Genomic DNA, 21,826 nt, shown 5'->3' with positions numbered 1-21,826 from the left:
CATCTCCCTAAGCACCATGTCCAACCTTTCCTTGAACACCCCCAGGGACGGTGACTCCACCACCTCCCTGGGCAACCTGTCCCAATGCCTGACTGCTCTTTCTGAGAAGAAATGTCTCCTCATTTCCAACCTGAACCTCCTCTGGCACAACTTGAGGCCATTCCCTCTAATCCTTTCACTAGTTACCTGCGAGAAGAGGCCAACCCCCAGCTCCCCACACCTTCCTTTCAGGTAGTTGTGGAGAGCAATGAGGTCTCCCCTGAGCCTCCTCTTCTTCATACTAACTAACCCCAGATCCCTCAGTTCCAATGTGTTTGTGCCTGAGCCCGCTGCTCCCTCCCACAGACCCAGAGCTCCCAGTCCCAGAGTGAGCTGGGGATAGTGGTGAGTGGTGAGGATGAGGGGACCACAAGTGCCTCAGGTGCTGGAGGTGCTGGCCTGAGGCCTCACAAGGTCCTGCAGCACGGACTTTTCTGTGGAAAAACCCTATGGTAAATAAATGACTACTGAGGAGGCCACAGGGAGAATCCACCCACCTAGCGCATTTTCTAGGACAAAACTTTGACACTGGGTTTACACGCGTGAGGCATTCACACTGAATACATCCCCCTCCCCACACACACACATCTCCAACGCCCTGTTCTCGGCCATCTCCGTGTTGGGGGCTTCCAGCGGGAAGATTCCGGGGCCCCTAACCCGGGTCAGGCTCAGCCCCAAGCTCCGTCCCCGGTCCTCCCCGCGGGTCCGGGCGCCCCCGGGCGGGGAAGGAGGGAGCCGGGAGCGGGCAGCAGGCAGCGGGGAGGCGGCGCCGCCGAGCGGGAAGGGGCAGCCCCCGCCTCCGCCGGGCGGGCCGGGGCGGAGCGGAGCGGAGCCGGCTCGGCGGCGGTCGCTGTCCTGGGTGTTGAACCGGCTGCGGGAGAAGGCGAAAGGGAAAGCGGGCGGCATGGAGTGAGGGGGCCGGCGGCGGCGGGCAAGGGAGCGGGGGGGCGGCAGCCTGCGATGGGCCAGGCATGATGGGGGCGCTCGGCTCCGTCCTCCCTCTGCTGCTGCTGCTGCTGGCGGTGCTGCTGGTGGTGCTGCTGCAGGTCGTCGCCGCCGCCGCCCCGCGCAGCCAGCCGCCCTCCGCCGGCGAGGCGCGGATCGGTGAGTGGGGAGCGGGGCGGGGGGCGCGGGGGGCTGGCGGGCAGCGGGGCCGCGCCGTCCCCTCCTGCCCTCGGGAGCTGCCGGCCTCACACGGGCGGCCGCGCCCGTCCTCCGCTCACCTCGCGGCCACCGGCCCCTGCACCTCACCACCGGGCTCCCCGGCCCCCTCACGGCTCTCCCGCCCGTCCCAGGGGGCTGCCCCGGGGTGGGGGATGAGGCTCTTGGGGACGCCTCCGTGGAGCTGGGCTCCCCTCAGCGCTGCGAACTTCCACCGAGGCGAGCCCAAGGCCCCTGAAGTCGAGGTGGTGCAGTGGGGAGGCAGCCAGCCTCGAAGCGTTTGACCCTCGCCCCAGCTGAGGGGTTTCAGCCCTCATAATTGGAAAATGCAGGAGAGCCCCAGGCCACAGCCTCCCCCCGGCTTTTGGGGGTGACCACCCCTCAGTCGTTCTGCCGGAGGTGGGAATCAGCAGGGCTGAGGTGGTTAAGGCTGGTTCAGAGGTGTCTAAAAATACCCAGTCCAGCCCCACGAAGACCATTAAGCAGCCTCCTTCTGATGAGATGTGCCCAGACAAACCCCTTCCTCTTTTAGAGGACACCTTCTGGATTTAACATCTTGAGGAAAACTCCCCACCTGCTAAAATCCTCCTCATGAGCAAGGAGGGGTCCTGAAAACAAACTCTGTGCATCCAGGGTCGATGCTGTTCTCCCCTGTGACCCTCCCAGGCAGTCAGTCCTCCCCTTGCACTGAGGCACTAGTAGCTGCTCACCAGAATTGTCTCCAACGATACGTGTTAATACAGTCAGTCTCACTTCGCTTGTAGTATCTTCCCCAAACTCACCTTAAACCAAGAAGGTCGTAACTTGTTTTTTGTCCCAGTTTAAGAGCTAGAGTGGTTATGGAGATCAGAGAGTGAAAGCTAAACTAGCTGTCTCTAAGAAATCTTCAGAAGACAAAATATAAAATGACTTTCAGTAACAAAGCAAGCCTTTCGCAAAAGTATCCTCATGTATGCTCTGTTTATTAAGGAAGAAAAATCAGCTGACCTTTTTTTTTTTATTTTTTTAAATGAGGCTTCAGTCAAGTGGCAATAAAAATGATCTATTAAATGCTTGCTCTAGTGAAGGTGGTGATGCGAGGTTTTAAGAAGAAACATTTTGGACTGGATATACCCCTCCCTTCCTTCTCTCTCTCCTGGTTGCTATAGATATAGACAGTTTCTCCTTTTCTTCTGGGGAGAAAGCTTGCATAAAAATACTGAAAGTAAGAGCTGCAATTTTTATGTTTAATAATAATGTGCTGGGTTCTGCATTGTACTTTCAAACTAGCTACATTTTGATTCACTCTCCCTAAACATGAACTGCCAATCAATCTGGGTCGCAAAATATTTTTCAGTGTGTTGTAGCTACAAAGCAATGTTTGTGTGTTTGTCACTTCCCTGTAGCTTCCCTGAGCTTCTGCCTCGGCAAGGATGCCTGCCAGCCTGTAAAGGCTGTCCTTGGTGGAAGGGAGTGGGGGCAGAGCAGGCTGCATTTACACAGTGAATCCGGTGGTCTAGGAGGTATGGTTCAGAGATCTGTCTGTAGCAGCGAAGCAAGTTCAACCTTTCTACTTCTGGCTGGGATGGGGAAATTGCTGATATCTTACAGCTCTGAAAGAGGCGGAAGGGTTTATTGCATTTGACAAGATGCAGGAAAATGTTTGCTTTGCTGAAACTGAAGCAGTTTTAGCTCTCTCTTCTTTTAGAGTTCCTTTCTTTCTTTTATCGAACAGTGTTTCAAATCTTATTAATCTCGAGTTCAAACTATCTATTATAATAGATTCCGTACAATTTTAGTCTACATTTTTAGGCACAAACAGGAGATGCAAATGTAATTTTACAAGGTATCTGAGTCTGGGGATTATTTGTGGTTATAGGTGGAAGATACCCATTTCTTGGAAGATACCCAGTTACCCAGATACCCAGTTTCTTCTTGGACAGTCCCATTTTCTTTAACTGGAAATTGAACGCAGATGCATTATAAAACCTCTATAACACGTGCTGGAAACTGACTTAAAAGCCATGTAATTACAGAAACAGTTTTTATATTAATTTCTTTCTATTAAGTGTTTCAGAAAGTCCTCCTAAAAGCTGATTCTGAAGTAGAAGTTTACTATTTTATGGGATGTTTTCATCTTATTTCATTCTTTTTGTCTTTTTTTTTCCTCAACTTTTCTCTGTGCTCCACAACACGGTAGTCATCTCCAAATGGTGATCTGTTTCTTTTGTCACATACTTACAAACTTGTTTAAGAAATTGGAAGTTTTAAGTCATAATTAAATAAAATAACGTATCTTTGCATTTGTGCTTCTACTGCCTGTATAATTCATGAGGCTTTGTAGATTGTTCCTGTGGGAAGGTGTTTTTATAAGATGCAATTCTCAACAAGAGCACATATTGTCTTCTGCTTCTTCCATTTCTTGACATTTATAGTAGTTTTTAAAATGTGAACAAATAAGGAAAAGTATGGCCCTTCTCTCTCTGTCTCTTGCCCAGGTTTAGCCTAGGAAAGATATTATCTTTCCACAACAAAAAATACACTGAGTACATTTTAGTGTTCATTAGTCTTTGGTGAAACAGCAGGATTGGGAATTTAATACTCTAAATTAATCTTTATTTGTTTATAAAACACAATCCATTTGAGATTGTGGAACTTTTTAAAAAGTGTTTTACAAAGTAATCTTCTATAAACAATCTATCCCAATTATGTTTGCTAAATTCTTCAGACTTGGGTTATTCTGCTCCTGTAATGATGGCTGTATAGATTTTTTTCTATAAGTAACTTTATTATTAGCAAATGATTACGCTGAGGAAGAAGTTAAACTTAAAATGTCTTCCAATAAACACTAGGCAGTTACTTCGGTAAAAAATGTGGCTCCACCGAATAAAGTATTTTCATGCAAGTGTGGGCATGCTGCAGTGCCTTCGCATTGACCTCTACTGTGTAAAACAATGCGTATAACCTTCAGTGAAGACGAGTATAATTTGGCAATAGAAATTAATCCTTTGTGCTGCTCATCATCCTGATTTTTTTTTTTTTTAGTCAGAAGGTTCTTCTTAAATGAGTACTTTAACATGCTGCGGAAATTTCTAGAAGTAGTTGTTCCATACACCATGTAAGAAGTTCCTTCAAAGTTGTATTCAAATCATCGTTTGCAAATTTCTGCAAGTCGAATGCCTGTGATTTTAATTTTTAACCAACAAAAAGACAAGTTGGTCAAATTTCAGCTTATAAACATGTAAGATTCTTTTGAATCCATAGCTGTGAGCGTTTCTTTTCATTAGCATTTAAATGTGGTTGACTTTACTCAAAGACTTTTATATAATGTTGCATGTAATTTATAGGACTTTCACAAAGTGTGGCGTGTATGTTTAACGGTGGAAAGAAATAACTTCAGCATAGGTTAGGAATTTCCTGTGATTGAAGTTGAACAGAAGTAAGAAATAAGAAGAACAGGGATTTCATTTACCATTGATAGAAAGAATTTCTTCAGTGTGGATTCTTACATTACAAGAGGATGAAGTAAATAGTAGGACAAATAACAAAATAGAAAACCCTTGGCTTTGAGTCAGTGCTTCAAATATGATGCAAAGGATGTCGTGAAAGAGAGCCTTTGCCTGTGGCTGTTTCATGGGGAGTGGCAAAAACATGGATCTTGGTTTAGTTCTTGTTGGGTGGATGTTACTATGACAAAATTAACGTAACTATTGTTCTCATTTCACATTGTCAACTATCTTGGAGAACCATGACAGAAACTAGACTTAAATTTTGCTTCCTGCAGCAAGTTTGAGCTGAGCTGAAGCTCACTGAAGTCAATATCAGCCTTCCCATTGACTTCCACAGCGTTTGCATCAAAATTCCAGTTGAGTCTTGCAGCCACTGGCTGAGAAAGTAGGGGAATTAGTTACCATCTGTTCAACAGATAGAATCACTTGACTTTGCCATGACAGTTAGAGTAATTTTGGACTTCTCATAGGCACGGAGTTATACTGATATCATATTGCTTTGATATAATTATTAATGATATGTAATTTATGATAATGATAGCAAACAAACATACCAAGACAATTTAACTAAGACAGTGCTATATACTCATAGTGTGAAGGATTCAATGTGTGAAGTTTCCCTTCATCAGAAGTATTTACTTGCTTTCTTGTATTCTAGAAATGTTTCTAAGTAAGCAGTCATGTCAAAAAGCAATACCAATGTCTAGCTTGATGTCAAGGTATGCGTACCTGCTAGTTCCATTGAAAAGGAGATAAGAATATGCATGGATGTTTTTGGCATCAGGTCATTACTGTTCTACACTATCCTTTTCAACTTGAAACATATTGTCCACACCTTCTTTTACTGTCATCTGACTTGTCTTGTATTTGCTGAGAGGTTCAAATAGACAGGAATTGAATTAATTCATTTATGGATAAAAGGAAGTCATCGCAGGTTGTTCTGGAGGTTGTTCATAGGATGGGATTTCTAGAGAGGTTTTCTTCTTTTATCTGCTTACCCAATTGAGAGAAAACAGAGAGTTCTGGAAATACAAGCTCCTTTCTGCTTCACACCTGAGCGTACCTCAACATTTCTCTGTGTTGTTTGGTGAAGTAGAATAATATTTCTACTTGTCTTCTTTTTTCTGTTACCAAGGAAGAATACCAGTCCCCAAAACTTGATCATACTGCACCATCATCATGCCATGCCATCAGTCAGTCTGCCAAGAGGAAATGAGGTTACTCCTAGTTGTTAGATCCTGCAATACTCAGGCAGTTCTGCTAACAGCAAAGGGTACTTAATGTTGGCATGTTGATGATAAATAAGCAGTTGCCTGTGAACTTTGTCACGGTGAACAGCAATGGTTTTAAACATCAGTGTGGAGAGGCTGCCCTTAGTGAGAAAAGGGCAACTGCAGTCCCTGAAGGCAGTGGAGGCCACTGGTAAGTGGGGAGCTGAGGTTCATTGATCAGGTTTACATTGTCTGGAAAGAGAGCGTAAGAATATGAGCTCACATTTAGGTGATTACCATTGGTCATATATATTGAAATCCACAGGAAGGAAGCCAAAAAGTAGCATATATGCCAGCTTCCTCAAACCAATATATGTTTTGACCTCATTTTAAGCCTAAAATTTTGAAAAACCTCTGAAGCTACTCTTACAAGAACAGGATATTTAAGGTCTTGCTAAAATCCATGTTAGTGTTTATAAGCAGATTTAGGAGTGCATCCAATGAAGACTGAAGGAAAGATCAACCTGGTCCTGGTGATAAAGCTGGCAAAAGATGGAAAGCATCCAAGAGGGAAAGTTCGCTGCTAATCTCCACTGAAGACAGGATGCTGAGCTGGATGTGTCTTTGGTCAGGCTCAGCATGGTCATTCTTGATAAATTTAGGAAGTTAAGTAATGTTGTTGCTGGTGAAATGGCTTTATGTTTGCAGATGAAGAATAAACAGGTGAAGATGCAGAAGAAGAAGAGACAAACAGCTTGTTTGCAGGGGAACAATCAGAAGAGAGGCCAAGGAGTAGAGGCATTTGGGGAATGTGGATGTTTAAAAAGGGAAATGAGAAATGAGGTGTTAAAGTAAGTGTATTGGAATTGGAGCTCATGAATGGAGATTAGTGTGTTGTATAGAATCTACAAATACATAAACTGATGACTCGATGGGGATACTCATTCTCATAGAGGAGACAGTCAAATGCAGCAGCAAAATAGAGATGTTCAATGGGCCTGATGGAGGCATGAGAAAATGAGGCAAGGTGACAGGAAGGAAAAGCAGAAACATCAGTTCATTCATTTAGGCCAAAACCATGGCCACAGGGGAGTCGGGTAATGTGTGTAGACTATGTAAAGTTGTCTGGGGATAGCAAAAAAGGATGTATTTCTCCTAACGTGAGAGCTGGGATTCATCTAACTAAACGTGATTATTGGAGCTAATCACTCTAGGTGCCTTTTAACCTAGATCTAGTTTATACATTTCAATTTTTCTTTCCCAAACGTACATAGCTAACACAGGTCAGATAAATATCTCCCAGAATGCAGCTATTCCTTTCCACTTGGTATTGTCTTGTGTAAGTTTCCCAGGACAGGGAGACTATCTCTCTGGCTATAAATATCTATGTGGTTGGTATTGCGTCGTAACAATGCAAAAATCAGACGCTCAGCTTACGCTTGGGGAAAGGCAAGCACATCTGGGGAGTCATTCACCTTTCTTCCCCACTGAACAGAGCCTAATGACATAGCTTAAAGTGAAGGTAAGTTGGTTAAGGATCACCTCCTGCGTTACTTCAAAAACAGAGGCATGACTTTGAGACATGTAGGTCTCACCAGTAAGCTGGTTAGGAAGGTCCTGTGAATTGTCGGGCACGTTTGTCACGTAAGGGACTGAAATGAGTAATGCTGCTGAAGGACTTCACTAGTCCTGGAAAAACTTTTCCTTGAGACAGTCACCTCTGTTAATTGCAAACAGATAAAAGTGACCTCCGAATGAGATGGAAGAAATGAGCAGACTGGAGTGAGTGAGTAAAGGAAATAAAGCAGGTAAATAAGCAGGTAAATGGTCTGCGGGTAAGATGATAGACAAATGCTAGGGGAGTCTGGTGGTGGGAGAGCTGAAGGAAAGGACCGTGGGACTTTCTAGTTTTGGACAGTCAAGAGAGAGCATGAAGGGCACGGAGGCTAATGTGTCTGTAGGATTACTGAGTTTTCCTATGTGAGTTTTAGGGGCTTTGCTTTGAGGGGGGTTGGGAGGACTCTATTTTTATCTCAACAATTTCACAGTGTCAATAACACACTATAGCATTCCCAATAACAGTAGGGCGTTCAGAACAGCTGTGCTCATCAAAAACTTAGGGAACTGTTTTCTGAAAAGATTAGCGAGGCTTAGCTTTATAGAATTTATTCCTTTTGAGAAGGAATTTTTGAGAAGTAAAGTAGCTTAGGAAATTACTGCATCCTATTTTTTTCTAGAGTTTCTTTCAGCGCAACATACTTGACAAGTACTAAACAGTCTGCTGATGCACAGCCTTTCTCAACTGATAGTTAGCACTTAACACTGCATACCTACTTTGCTTCAAACTAATAAGTTGATAAAACAAGCTATTTTAAGGTGTAAAAATCAGTAACTAGACGTTTTATGGGAAGTACAGCTGGTTGTAGTGGGTGTAAGGTCTTTTCTTTCAGTCATAGCTTAACAGCATGCAATGATGGTTACATAAGCTTGAAATCAGAGCCAACAAGTACAAGGTAAAGCAGAAGGATGTACATGCCTCCCAAAATGTAATATGCTTCCAGATGCCCTCAGAGAAAATAATGCGAGTGAGACCGAGCACACATTACATAATGAACTTACAAAGTTCAACAAAAGGCAAGAACATCCACACACATAAAAAGCTTGTTTACCCTCCTCCCCATTCATCTTTGATCTCTCAGGCTTGCACCTCAACACATTCTACAAAATACCTTACCAAAATCAATCTTCAGTGCTGAAAGACTGATAGATATTTGGGATTTCAGGCACATCAACATTTTCTGTTCTCATTATTCTGCAGGAGATAATTACCTGTCTGTCTCTTGCTGTCCTAAAAGGGCTAAAGATACTCTTCCTTATTAACATTCTGCTCTGCACCAAAGGGCTATCTTTCCCCTAAAACTTTCTAAAGGTGGTTAATACAATTCAGCTGAACTCAGAGCAGTTCTTTCTGACAATTGCTTTACTTGTAAGGCGAAGGTCTCGTCCTCAGGCCTGATGATGAGTTTGTGTGTTAAGAAATGGTCTGTGTTTTTTCAACTATTACCAGGCAGCAGCTTTGCAATACAGAATGCTTGGCAGTAGCAACTGTTTATGGTATTCCCGCCAGGAAATGCTTGATCTTGCCTTTGGACAGGGTATTGTTTTTGCTGAAACAAACAAAAAATTAAAAAAAAAAAAAAAAAAAGGAACCAAATCACAGCCTTGCTCACAAGTTATAGCAGGGCTGATGTTAGTGCTGGTATCCCTGAAACGCCAACAGGGAGATGGGTTTGGGGATAGAACTATGTCATGCTGATAGTGCCCCTGAATTCTCCACAGCATGAAACTTTGACTTGTGTTGTCCTTATAAAGGATAGTCTCCTATTAACCTGAGCTCTCTGTCGGAAAGGATTTGGAAGTTAGACTTCATATTCTATTTACTCTTCAGATGTGAATTACAAACATGGTAGCAAAGATGATAATCTGTGATTAATGGAGATAAATCACCACCAAAGAATGTGAATGTTAATTCTATTTTTAAAGAATATGTACATCATGGTGTATTTATCTTGCAGAATGATTTGTTATAATTTTAATTTAGATTGTGGAATGCTTTATGTACTTTCTGTTTATATTTCAGCTTTATTTGATATCTAATGTGATAGATGTTAGGCTATCAAACATCTTCAGTGAGCTATTACTCTTATAATGCCCATTCCTTTTCTAGATTTGAGCACAGCTCAGTATTGCAGTATGGGGTTAATGCAATGCCTTGCTTACACTGGCAAAATATTGTACCCAGCTTCTTCTGTGTCCTGCCCTCATGTCTTCTCAGCTAAGCACCGTTTCCCAGTGTCACAGCACCTCCGCATGGATTATAGCGACTGCTCCCATTTGTTGGAGGAGCAACCAGGCACTATCCTACTTCTTACTTATGTCCTAAAAGAAGAAAGAAAGGAGGAAGGAGGGGAAGCTGGGAATTAGGCATCTCTCATGGGTTTCTGGAAATAGACGAGTGTTAATGAAGACAAGATCCCAAAGTAAATACCAGGCAAATGAATGAAGGTGAACACATCTTGGAGTTGGTGACATGGCTGACAGCGATAAACCCCAACATTCTTCAGCAGAGTGTTTTCCTTTCAGATTTTTGATTTTGTTTGATCTATATTTAAGAAATGTCTTTTTATTTATTCATTTATTTATTTGTAACCCTTAAAATCTGGGGTCCAGTTCTTCAATGTTCCCTTTCCTTGGAACGAATGAAATTTCAGTATGAACTGAAATTGCAAAGATTTTAAAATACTCTTGTTAGCACTACCTATCTGAAGGTTTATTTTGGTTAACTAGGTCAGCTCATAGCTATGATTTACCAACATACATTACATTCAGGGGGTGATTTCCACGGGCAAATTGCAGCAATAAAAGTTGCTTATTCAAAATGAATGCAACAATAGTAAAAACAAACATTGAAGGGAAGAACAAAGTTAACTATGATCTTCTGTGCTAGCTGTTATTTTCCATCTTCAGAGCTACAAAAAAATGAAACGATGTTCTTAGGAAGCAATTACACTTTTAGACAGGATAAAATTTTTAATGCTATAATCAAACAGCATTTAAAAAGCAGAATGGGAAGGCTGTTTTAGTAGTCTGCGTGTTTGGTTTTATGCCACCCTACCAGACAAAGATCTACAGTTGAGGGCTTTTTTTTTTTTCCCTGTCCATTTGCTTTTGTTTCTCTGAGTAACACCTGCTCTATAGAGTTGGTAATCTGAAAGTAAATAACTGGGAAGGGAGGAGGAAATGGACACAGCACACAGGCTTGAGAATAAACAGCTGTCAAATGGCTGACATTTTAGAAAGCAGAGCACAGCTTTTATGAAGGATCTGATCCAGCTTGAATGGAGGATCTGATCACACCCAGTTGTCAAATTTTCCTAATTAAATAATTACCTGAGAGGACTTTAGAACAATACTTTATCATCTTGAGGTTGTGGAACTGTTTTTCTAGTTCAGCAGATAGGGAAGAGCTCCGAAATTTTCAGCTCCCCCTTGCCAGGCTGGCTGTGCAGGTGGCTACTAGGACTGTAGTCATGCTGCTTTCTCTGAGCTTGCAGATTAGGGAGGTTTATGTCATGCAATATGAGTTTTAGATATGGACAGAGAAACTAAATTAAATAGGGGTGTGTATAAACAGGCGGAGGGTCTCACTTAAGCCTCAGCACGGAGGTGCCAGAATGTGAGATGAGGTGTACGTGTGTTTGGCCACCTAACACTTGTTTAACAGGGTGGGCTTCTTTCCATTATCTTTCTTTTTACCCATCCTGTATTAGGGTAATACTAACTGGCTTTCAGGTGAGGGTTCATCACAGCACAAGAAGACTCGGCTCCCAACAGAAGTGTAACATCCAGCCTTTCATGAAGAACCTCACCAGTTTTCCTGGAACTGTTCAGTGTTTGGTATAAATGAGAACTGTTGCAGGTTCAGTTCCTTCTGACGTTGCTGGTTTTAGTCCAGAGTTCCTGGATTTAAGGTGATTTAAGACATCAAATGTTTGAACAGGGCTTGCCTACAGCTGCTTTTATAGAATACGATTAGCTCTATTTAAGATAGAGTATTAGCAAATAAATATTTGAACATTGTCTTTCCAGCCAATTTTCCATCATCTCTTCCAGTCTGGAGGATAGCCTTCCTTCAGGGGCTCCCACATTTTCCAACAGGTGAAGAATCTATCTACCATGGTTTCTGTTGAGTGAAGACTCATTCTTACCCGTTTTTATTTATGTATTTTTTTCCCACCTTCCAGTCCCTTCAGCTCTTGTCAGCTGTGCTAACAGAACTCTGTTTGACCAGCTTCACCATTGCTGTGTAACCTTTGGAAAGTCCTTCCCGGTTTGTAAAAAAAAAAAAAGGAACCATTTGCTGTCTGCAAATGTGACACTTCCTGAATACACATTAGATAAAGTACATAACTTTCTTATTAAGTAGAGCTTCAGAAATTAATTGTACAAATGTGTATAAATTAAAGCAATGAATGCTGATAGAGACATGGTGGGAAACACAAAAACAGAAAAAAAGGGGAAGAGAAAGTGTTAGGAATAAATAGCCTTTAAATGTGACAAAGTGGAAGTTGGCATAGTGTCATAATCTGTTCTGCTGGAGTCAGTACACAACATCTCTTCTTCCTAGTCTTTGAAAGTAAACAATCAGTAAACTAGCAGCTCTGTTGTAAAGCGATTAATTTCATTATGTACTTTCTCAACACTAGTTCATTCCACTGTATTTTACATGCTGTTTATGCATACCTATTTTTAGTCACATTTCATTTGTGAATAATGCATCAGGTATTCTGATGATAGTTTTTTCGTGTCATAAATCACTAGAGAGCTGTTTCTATAATAGTTTGTTACCTGAAAGCTATGATTAAGCCTGCCTGTTTAATTTTGGTTCTGATTGCCTATGCAAATAGTTAGGCATATGCTTAACTATAGGGAAGTGCTCTTGTCACTTAGGAAATGGGGCTGCTCCCTCCTTTTGCTTTCACCGTAGGTCACAAAGCAATTTTGATTATACCCCAAATTTGTATATAATCAGGACTTTTTTTTTCATTTGTATTTGAGAACTTTAACAACATCCACATTTCACACACTAGAAGAGTCTGTAATAACAAATTTCACACTGCTGTCACCCGTGTGCATCTTTAGGGTTACTTAAAGAATTTGTGGTATTTCCAAATACCATAATTAGAGCAGGGTTTTTAAATTGAGAATAGATATGAATTCCTGAAATTACTTTGAATCTGCTATTTGCAATGCCTTCTGCAATAACAATGCTTTGTCTGTCGTTTACTTTGTTCTTAATTGATATGGCACACCACTTTAGGATGAGTTAGAAGCTTTGGTTTTCATTCTCCTCTGATGGGTAGGTATCTGGTGACATCTGGGATGGGCTGTAAAAACCTACATTTGAGAAGATGCAAATTAACTGAACGTTTCTCTGAAAGAGGATTAGTGCCAAAAATCCACTAACTGATGCTTTACAACTGCAAGAAACATGAAGGAGTTTGTTTCTTCTCTTCCAAAGCTGATCACCAGTATACACATTGCCAACTCTCCCTCAAAAGAATAACTTTAACTGGACCTTAAAGATCAAGGAGAGAACACCAGGTATCTTGTAGTTAGAGAGCAAATAAATATAAATTCCTGTGATAATCTCCAGATGAATGAATTTTGTATTCACTCTGCAATTTCTCAGTTCATATATTATCTATGTGTAGTTATTCTCCATATGTGAGAAATTGGAAATAGCTTTTTATTCTTGGTCTCATCTCAGGAGGTGCAAAGTTAAATCTGCAAATACATCTTTTTGCAAATGTAAGCTTTTTTTTTATGAAAATTGTATGTTGCTATAGAATTAAAAATTATTAGGAATTTTCCCTTTGAGGCAATTGAGAATTTTCTCCGCAGAAGAGAGACCGCTGGGTGGCTGTGGGGAAAGAAAGTAGGACAGAATGCAGCAAGTGAGAAGTCATTATGGAAATTGCTAAAAACTTCAGTCACCTTTTCCGCTGCATTCTTATCCATGCTGAATATAAACTTGATTCCTCTGAGGAGCTTCCCTGTGCTTTTAACTTGACCCAGAACTCTCTTAAGCTGGTGTTTAAGTTTGAAGACCTTGCTAGGAAGATGATACTGTAGCAACGAAAAAGTGATATTTTTTTAGAGTTGATAGAAAGCCTAAGTGTCCTTGCCTGAATCTTTTCCAGATTTCACAATAGGAATTTTGTCAATGTCACGTGGTATTTGTGGGATGAATTATCAAAAAATAGTCAAGTAATGCAAAAAGGAAAGGGATGATTTCAGATAATAACTCTTGCTTTAAAGTCTTATCTACAGTAACATTTTGGCATTTTGACTAAAGGCAGAACAATCCTGAAGCAGGTAAATATTCTAGATGTGGCCATACACAAACTCTCCTAAAAAAAAACACAACATTTAGTCCCAGAAACTGAATCAGAAATGATGCCAGAATTTGCTTATTAGCCCCTGAAACGCTAATATTTTACAAGAGATAAAATTAAGTCAGTTTTTACTAGTAACTGTTAACATAGTGCTAAGTATTTCTTGCCACTGTGGGCAGAAAATACACGAGGTTAAATGTTGTGTTTTCAGAACTGTTCCAGCCAGGAGTCTCTGTCTATATCAAAGTGCTCCCAGTGGCTTCCCATAGCCATGGGAAGGATATATATAACTTTGGCAGTATAAAAAAACCCCACATGCCTTTGTACTATGCTTTGGATTCCAGTATACATGAGGACATGTGAATGGAAAAGATATTACATTAAGACAGAAGACAGATTTCACATATTGAGCTGGATCTTTCTATTCACCTAAGCAATCCCATCACTTAAGCCTTCTGCTTGATGCAGAAGGAAGCAGTTTAAAAAACTGTAGCAGTTCTGTATAATAGCGTGTAGAAGCTATTGAAATGACTTTATGTGAACTTCTGAGTAAGCAAAATATAGGATTTGCATACACCCTTCAGCTAATTTCTTTGCTCTTAGAATTAGAAAGGAATAGGACAAGGATTTGTTTTATTTCCTGTTTTAAAGACTTTTTTTTTTTCCCAATAATCAGTTACCTTCTGTCTGATTTTGGAGCAATATTCCACTACTCTTCTACAAAGATGCATTCAATTCGTAAAATTATGGTTTCTGCTTCCTGCAACGCTTTAGTAATATGGAGATGTTGAGTGAACACCGGTGAGGTCCATCCCTGTTCAGTTTGTAAGAATTTGTCAGCTACTAGTCCAGGGTACTGGATTTTTCACATAGAAAAAAAATATATAATTAACAGCAGAATCTTTTTTTTCTTAATTCCATTAGCTTAATCTTTTTCCTCAAATTAGTGTGAAATAATAAAAGTGAACCATCATGCATAAAATTTGTGTGCGAGGAAAGATTAAATGACAAGCAAGCAGAGTTTAAAGAGAAAACAGCTCTGTAGTGCAGTGGAAATATGTAATAGCACAGTGGAGATATGTAATTGAATAAGGTAGAAATGAGGTGCAGTAGGTGTATATTTTACTGATTTACCATGATCTTACACCAGATTGGAGGATATTGTAACCTCGACTGAACCCGTTTTTCATTGCCTTGCTTTATTTTCACAGATGAACCGAGTCTGAAAAAATAGTCAGGTGTGGAAATAAGCAAGCAAAATATGATAATATTAACAGAAAGTCAAGACAGCTTCCCGAAGATCCATTACTGTTTTGTAACCTCAAAGACAGTTTAAAAAAGCTGAACTTTTGAAGGCTTCTTTAAAGAATGAAGGTGTGAGATTTTTAACTAAACAAGAGCATCTTTGTTCTGTGTAATAGTGCTGTTAGTTATCTGAGTAGGCAATTTAAGACAGAACAATTCCTTGAATATTCTAGCTGTCAGAACAGGATTGTTCAGCTAAAACAAACCTGTAAATATATACTTATTGCTTTCTTTAGAATGAATATAATGCAACAGAATAAATACATTTAAATCTTCACCCCAAATTACTAATATGAGAAAGTCTCTGTGTTTTTTCTCATCTTTGGCTGTTGTGTAGAGGTTATTTGAGCAATGACTATGAGTTTTTGCTTGAAGAGCAAGAGATTTCAAATTTCCCCGAGTGCAATGAGGCTATCACATACCGTAGTGCTGCCATTTTTAACTTTTTGAGCCATTAGATTTGTGTGATCCTTGGATTAAAAGTGCAGTGTAGGTACTGAAGTTGTGTTTTACAGGAGCAAACAGAACTAGGAAATAAATGTTATTTTGTGATGATTTTGACTCTCTCTCTCTCTGTTTGCTTTCACTCCTTAATTGCAGATGTGAGTGTTGCTTGGAGAGTTTTAAATTTTACATGTTCAACATGTGGAATTTTTTTTTCTTAATGGGACTTTCTCATGTCAACACTTTGGTTTGCTCCATATCAAGACAAAAATGTAAAATGAGGATGTTTTATTGGAATAAGACATTTAAAAATATTATTCTTGGAGAAAGCGAAGTACTGAAACATTAAAAAAATACATTTTTTAAGGTAACACTGAACCTTGCCAGCCTGAACCGCCAGGTTTGGCAGCCTGAGGGCAGAGAGAAAGTTTTGCTATTCCTGGTGCTAGAAGCTGTAGCAAGCTGTACCTGCAATTCCTCGTATGGTTGTGATGGGCAGGATGGAAATCGCTGAGCTACCGCTGTGCATCAGCCAGCCCCAGGCTCGACATGGGGCCAGGCTTCTGTGTTCAGCCCATCCATGGTGCACTGTCACACCTCGGGAGGGGGATTTCAAACACCTGAAATCGAAGTCTCACCAGTCATATCTGATTTAGATCACTGCAGTGTTAAATTAATCCCAAAATCCCAAGTTAAATATTTTTATTTGATTAACTGAAAAAGTTTTTTTTTTTTTTTCCGGTTTATGCAGTGAAAATTTTCACCAAAAGTATCTTGTATAACTTCAATTTTCTGGAAACCACATTGTTAATTGAAAGAGCTGGTGACAGTCTCCAAACAGCTTGTTTATATAAGGATCAGAATATTCAAAGAAGTTGGAAGGACTATTTTTTACAAAACCAAAACAATCTGATAATTTTGCTTGCCTAAGAGCAGAATGTGAGTGGAATTGTCTTAGGAAGTGATATTTCTAAGATATCGCAACTCCTTCCTAAGCTATCAGCTGCCTGATCTATTTTCTAGGAGGAAAACAACCTAATGCCTTTTTTCCAGCTATCTTCAAAGAATATGATTTCAATATAAATGGTGTTTTTGTATGGAATTTCAGAAGATCCAGCTTTTCCATGAAATGTATAGATATTGTCTTGTATAGGGAATCAAAACAAAAATGGGTTCTGCTCAATGTTCTGCTTATTTACTAATAGACAGTCTGGAAATCATACTTATTGACAGACACGATGAGAAATAACAAATTTGTTTTCAGCTCCAGCAATTTAGTACTTTCTCAGATATTAGATTAGAAATTTAAACTTTTGTCAATTTTTTAAAAACTTCCTGTTGGTAAGAAACGCATCAGCCTTATTTTATTGAGAAAACTTCAGCAGGATGGTTGGTTATGGGTACGGGATTCATTTCAGGTAACGTCAGATGTCTGTAGTTGAGGCAGTCACTCTGTGGCCCACTTGTAGTCCTTGAAGAGAACAAGGCACTTAGAGGGCGTAATTGATCTGACCTGTTTTACGTGTCTGCTTCAGGGTGAGGTGAATGCTACTCCAGAAACATTTGGCTAAAAACTCCCTAGCTTTCCATCACCTACTAAAGAAGCACAGGGTGAGTGGAGGCTGTATTAAAGACAAAGTGTAAACTCCCATCCAAACTTTCTAACATATCTCCATGATTTTTTTTAAACTTGAGATCCATATCTTGCCTTCAAAAGTGGGATGGTTTGCATCCTTCTTAATTCTATTATTATTAGCAGTGTCCTTGTTGCACCTAAAAATCATGTTACGTAAGAGATGAATGTATTCTCTTGCATAGTTTTAAAAATGTAGAGTTTTAAAAATGTAGAGAATGAGAGTAATAGGAACTCTGTAGACAGGTGGCATGATCTTCCCTCTCTTGAAGTACTTTACAACAATGGAGTATATTAAAGTTTGGGATTAAGAAGTATTTTTGAAAAATCAATTCTTTTGAATTCTTTAAGCAATCTTTTTGATTTGTATATATATATATATATAATATGTATATATACATGTATGTATATATATATATATATATAAATAAGTAATTAAAAAAATAGTTTCCCAAGAAAATTGTATTCATTAACTCTAAACTGAAAAGGTGCATGTGAATTCCAGCTTGTTTCTAATCTCAAAAAATCATATTGGCCATGAAAAAATGATCATGAAAATGTACCAGTGCAGACACGCTTCACTGAAAATACATTCCTTCCTTCTTGTTCTACTGTATAACAGACTTCATGATTTTTGATTATATTTGCTTCATGATGCATTGCTCATATTCAGTATGCTCTTTTATTTTCTCGGACTGATAACTTGTCTTCACAGAATCGCAGAATCACAGAATCGTCTAGGTTGGAAGAGACCTCCAAGATCATCTAATCCAACCTCTGACCTAACACTAACAAGTCCTCCACTAAACCATATCACTAAGGGCTACATCTAAACGTCTTTTAAAGACCTCCAGGGATGACGACTCAACCACCTCTCTGGGCAGTCCATTCCAATGCCTAACAACCCTTTCAGTAAAGAAGTTCTTCCTAACATCCAACCTAAACCTACCCTGGCGCAACTTTAGCCCATTCCCCCTCATCCTGTCACCAGGCACGTGGGAGAATAGACCAACCCCCACCTCTCTACATCCTCCTTTAAGGTACCTATAGAGAGCGATGAGGTCTCCCCTTGTCTTGGCACTGTAAAAAGTGCAGGGAGACTTTTAAGGGATTTTTGTCTTACCTGTGTTCATTAGAAAACAAACCTTGTTTTCCATCCGATGTAGACTGCTTCAAATATAGAAATACTGCTATTTTTAAAAAAATTATTTAATGTAATATATAAAGCTTTTTGTTTTACATTGCCACTGAGTCTCAGGAATTTTAAAGACGTCTGGAAAGATGCACTTCCATCCTGAAGGGGTTGACAGATTAGGTCAAAAATGTAATAAATGCAAAGATTTAGGAATTGCTTAAATGAATAGTGGTATAAAGATGGTTAACAACATGCTGTTTGCATTAATTTATTTTGAAGTCACGACAGTGAATGCTTTTCTGTAGTAAGAGGAGATTATTTTTCAACTCGTTGGAGAAAGGCGACTTGTTATTAAGTTGTGTGCTGGCAACACAACTGCACTAGGCCAGGTGGGCTGCAAAACTCTTTGTAGATATGGGTAAGGACTGAGCATTGCTTACACATGGGCATCTTCTACGGTGGTCCATGACAGTCATGAAGGAGCGTGTTTTAAGCTAAGCATTAACAGATAGAAGAGAAGCCATGTCTTGTCGTAAAGAAGAAAGTCCAAACGTATTAGCTGCATGAAAGGAAACAGTGAACAGGGTGATAAGAGCAAAAATACCAGAAGTTGGAAGACTCAGGTTGGGTATTCAAGGAGGGGTTGAAAGGATAGGAGAGGAATATTAGGAAGCAGATAATGAAGAGCTTTGAATGTCAAGTGGTCATAGAACAGGATTTGATTTTTGTCTCCTGCTATGTGACATTAGGCAAATCATGAAGTTTCTTTATTTTTTAAGAGCAGAAAATGTGGATAATGCTTGCATACCAAGTAGAGGAGCTGTGGTGCCAACTCTGTTCTTGATGCAATGTAAATGAAATATTTATACTAATTTCAAAAATCCTTGAATGAACTTAGTAAATGAGTTAGATTTACAATTTCCTTGACCTTACGCTCTATTTTTCAGTAGCACCAATTTACATATTATGCTATAATCAAGATTTCTGCAGAGCTTGACTTCTATATGTAAAGCTTTTTATTTATGGAAAGCAAGTTTCCTCAAGGTGCATTTCTTTATAATCTGTAGTCATGTGGAATAGGTAATGAGAAAGACTGCATCTTTCTGGACTTCACAATCATAAGTTTTTTCTTGACATACATAGATATGAGATTATTACTAACTCGCAAATTTAGTGTCCCTATTCATTTCATTACATTAGAGAAACGTGCAAGATAGTATTGTCAGCTGATGGAAGCAACCCTTGCATCAGTTGATGTATTGATCTTTTTCCCAAATAAGAGCCAAACCTCAGTGTCTTGCCACTAAGATGAGCTTGTAGTGGCACATTTTGTAAAAGCAGAATAAAATATGGCAGAGAGAATGCATCATTCTAGTGGGAACTGCTAGTTTATGTAGACCATTCTTGTGACAAATGAGGAAGTTGTAATGATTCAGGTTTGCCAAAGACAGGAGAAAATCAACTGCTTTTTGATAAATTGCATAAAAGCAATAATTTACTTAAGGTTTCACTGTAGTGGGTTGAGCCCCGAATCTCCCGAATACAGCTTTGAAAGAGGAAAATATTCAAACAGTTCAGGAAAACAATGAATTCTACCGACGTCCTTCTTACCCGTTTCTCATGTGCCATTTTGCAGTGCTACTTGGTACCCTTTTCTAATTTATTTGGAACATATTCTTCCATAGTTGTATGAAATTCTAATCTGTACCACAGACAGAGCCCATAAATTGAAACTGCATGGGGAGTTTCAGCAAGAGACTGCAGTTCCTTTTGTTGAAGGCAGAAAATAGCAAAGAATTAAATCTGGTTGTGAGCAGTGTGTGAAGAATGGTTGTGAGCGAGGCCCCCGAGGATTTCACACAGCAGTGTCTCTAAGCACTGCTGTTTACTGTTTCCAGCTGGCTAACGTACAGCGTCTTGTGCTGGTAGATGATGATCAGACCTGGGTTTCATGCACTTTTTTGCCTCTCATCTGGATTACAGTGGGGTAATACACTTTGGTTTAAACTTACTGTTTCCTAATACAGAGCAGATAACACAGAACACGGTGTTGTATCAGAGCAGGTAACACAGAACATGGTGCTGTGTATATTCATCTACACAGTCAGGGGTAAGTATGTGCAGGTTGTTTTCTGCTCTGAACACTAGTCTCCTACAGTCCAAGCTCAAAGTCTGTATCCTTGTTTACCAGGCACTCACCAACCAGTTTCCTGATCCTCTAATAATCCAAGATATGTAATGGTTCCACCACAGATGTAGGATGAGGATCACTGATAAAAAACTCTGCTTCTCAAAGACAAATCCTGTCTGTAGAGTGGAGAGAAACTTTGCGTAGTTTGAGACTTATGCAGGAAATGTGAAGGAAGACTGAGAACCGTCTGACAGCTGTCACATGCTCTCCTTACGTAGGTTGCACTCTTTTATTTTCTATCCATTAATACAGATACACAGCACAGTGTGCTCGTCATTTCTGAAAGACAAATAAGCAAAAATCCACCAAAACAAATACCTCAGGAAGTGAATGAGCAAGAGTTAGAGACATTTATGAAGAAAAAATGAGAGAGAAGCAGAGAGAAAACAATTTCCAGAAGTTATATGTTAGTCACATCACTTGACATGCACTGGAAAGCAATTGGACATGACAGCAAACCAGAACAGATAATGATATAGAGTTCTTCATAAAAACAGGATGGAGCTCATATCTGAAGATGATAATCACTCGAAAAAACTTACATTGTACTTTCTAAATGTAATATTTTATGCAAGATGAGTGCGAGATTTAGGGGAAACATATCTGAATGCATGAATATGTGGGACTGTTGTTTGGCTTAGTAAATACAAACGAAAATGGTTATCCCTGGTTTTGTTTTGTTTTTCTCATCTATAATGAACAAGTTGCAATTAATATTCCTGTTATATTTATTACAATTATACTTACTAATGATCATGAACCAAAATGCATTTATAAGAGGCAGTGCAATAAAAATCCTCCCTATACTTGTGCAAAAAAGGCTTTTGAAACACAGAGGTTTGAGCTGAAGAGAGTTTGGAGGGTTTCCTTGTCTGCAGCTATGGAGTTCTGGTAAGAGGAGGAAGTTGTTAAATTTGTCAGGAAAAAGCCACAATGAGTTGTGGAAACTGAAGGCTGAAGCTAAAGAAATTCCTGCTAAAAGATGAGTATTTTTTAATCACTGGGGTGATAAACCATTGAACCGATTCAAATGGAGCATATGATGCAAGAGTTGTACTCAAACAGAAATTGTGGACTGATTGCGGAGAGCACCTAATGATACTTGATGGCATTCTCTGGTGTTTTTGATGTGTTCACCATGGTCTTTTCTGACCTTGAAATCTCTAAATCACGCTTCTGTCTATCTCACGCATTAGGGAGCATTACATGTCACATATCACTGTGAAATGTATTCTGTATAGATTTTCCCCTTTCTGTATAG

The 21,826-nt window shown here is 39.8% G+C and overlaps 1 protein-coding gene across 3 annotated transcripts in view; it reads left to right on the top strand.

The window, feature by feature from the left end:
• Positions 1 to 844: 844 nt before the first annotated feature.
• PTPRN2 (protein tyrosine phosphatase receptor type N2) overlaps positions 845 to 21,826 on the top strand; it is a 646,903-nt gene continuing 625,921 nt past the window's right edge. For 2 of the 3 annotated variants that reach the window (XM_066991450.1, XM_066991449.1), the window contains exon 1: positions 847 to 1,143. In XM_066991450.1, the coding sequence (XP_066847551.1) occupies positions 1,011 to 1,143 (133 nt within the window). In that variant the 5' untranslated portion in view covers positions 847 to 1,010. Of the gene's footprint in view, positions 1,144 to 21,826 lie in introns of all 3 variants that reach the window. The other variant, XM_066991452.1, reaches the window with a different exon arrangement.

Source organism: Anser cygnoides, chromosome 2 (genome assembly GCF_040182565.1).
Source record: "Anser cygnoides isolate HZ-2024a breed goose chromosome 2, Taihu_goose_T2T_genome, whole genome shotgun sequence".
Taxonomy (NCBI): domain Eukaryota; kingdom Metazoa; phylum Chordata; class Aves; order Anseriformes; family Anatidae; genus Anser; species Anser cygnoides.
Note: the sequence above shows the minus strand (reverse complement) of the source record. Positions and strands in the feature narration are given on the sequence as shown.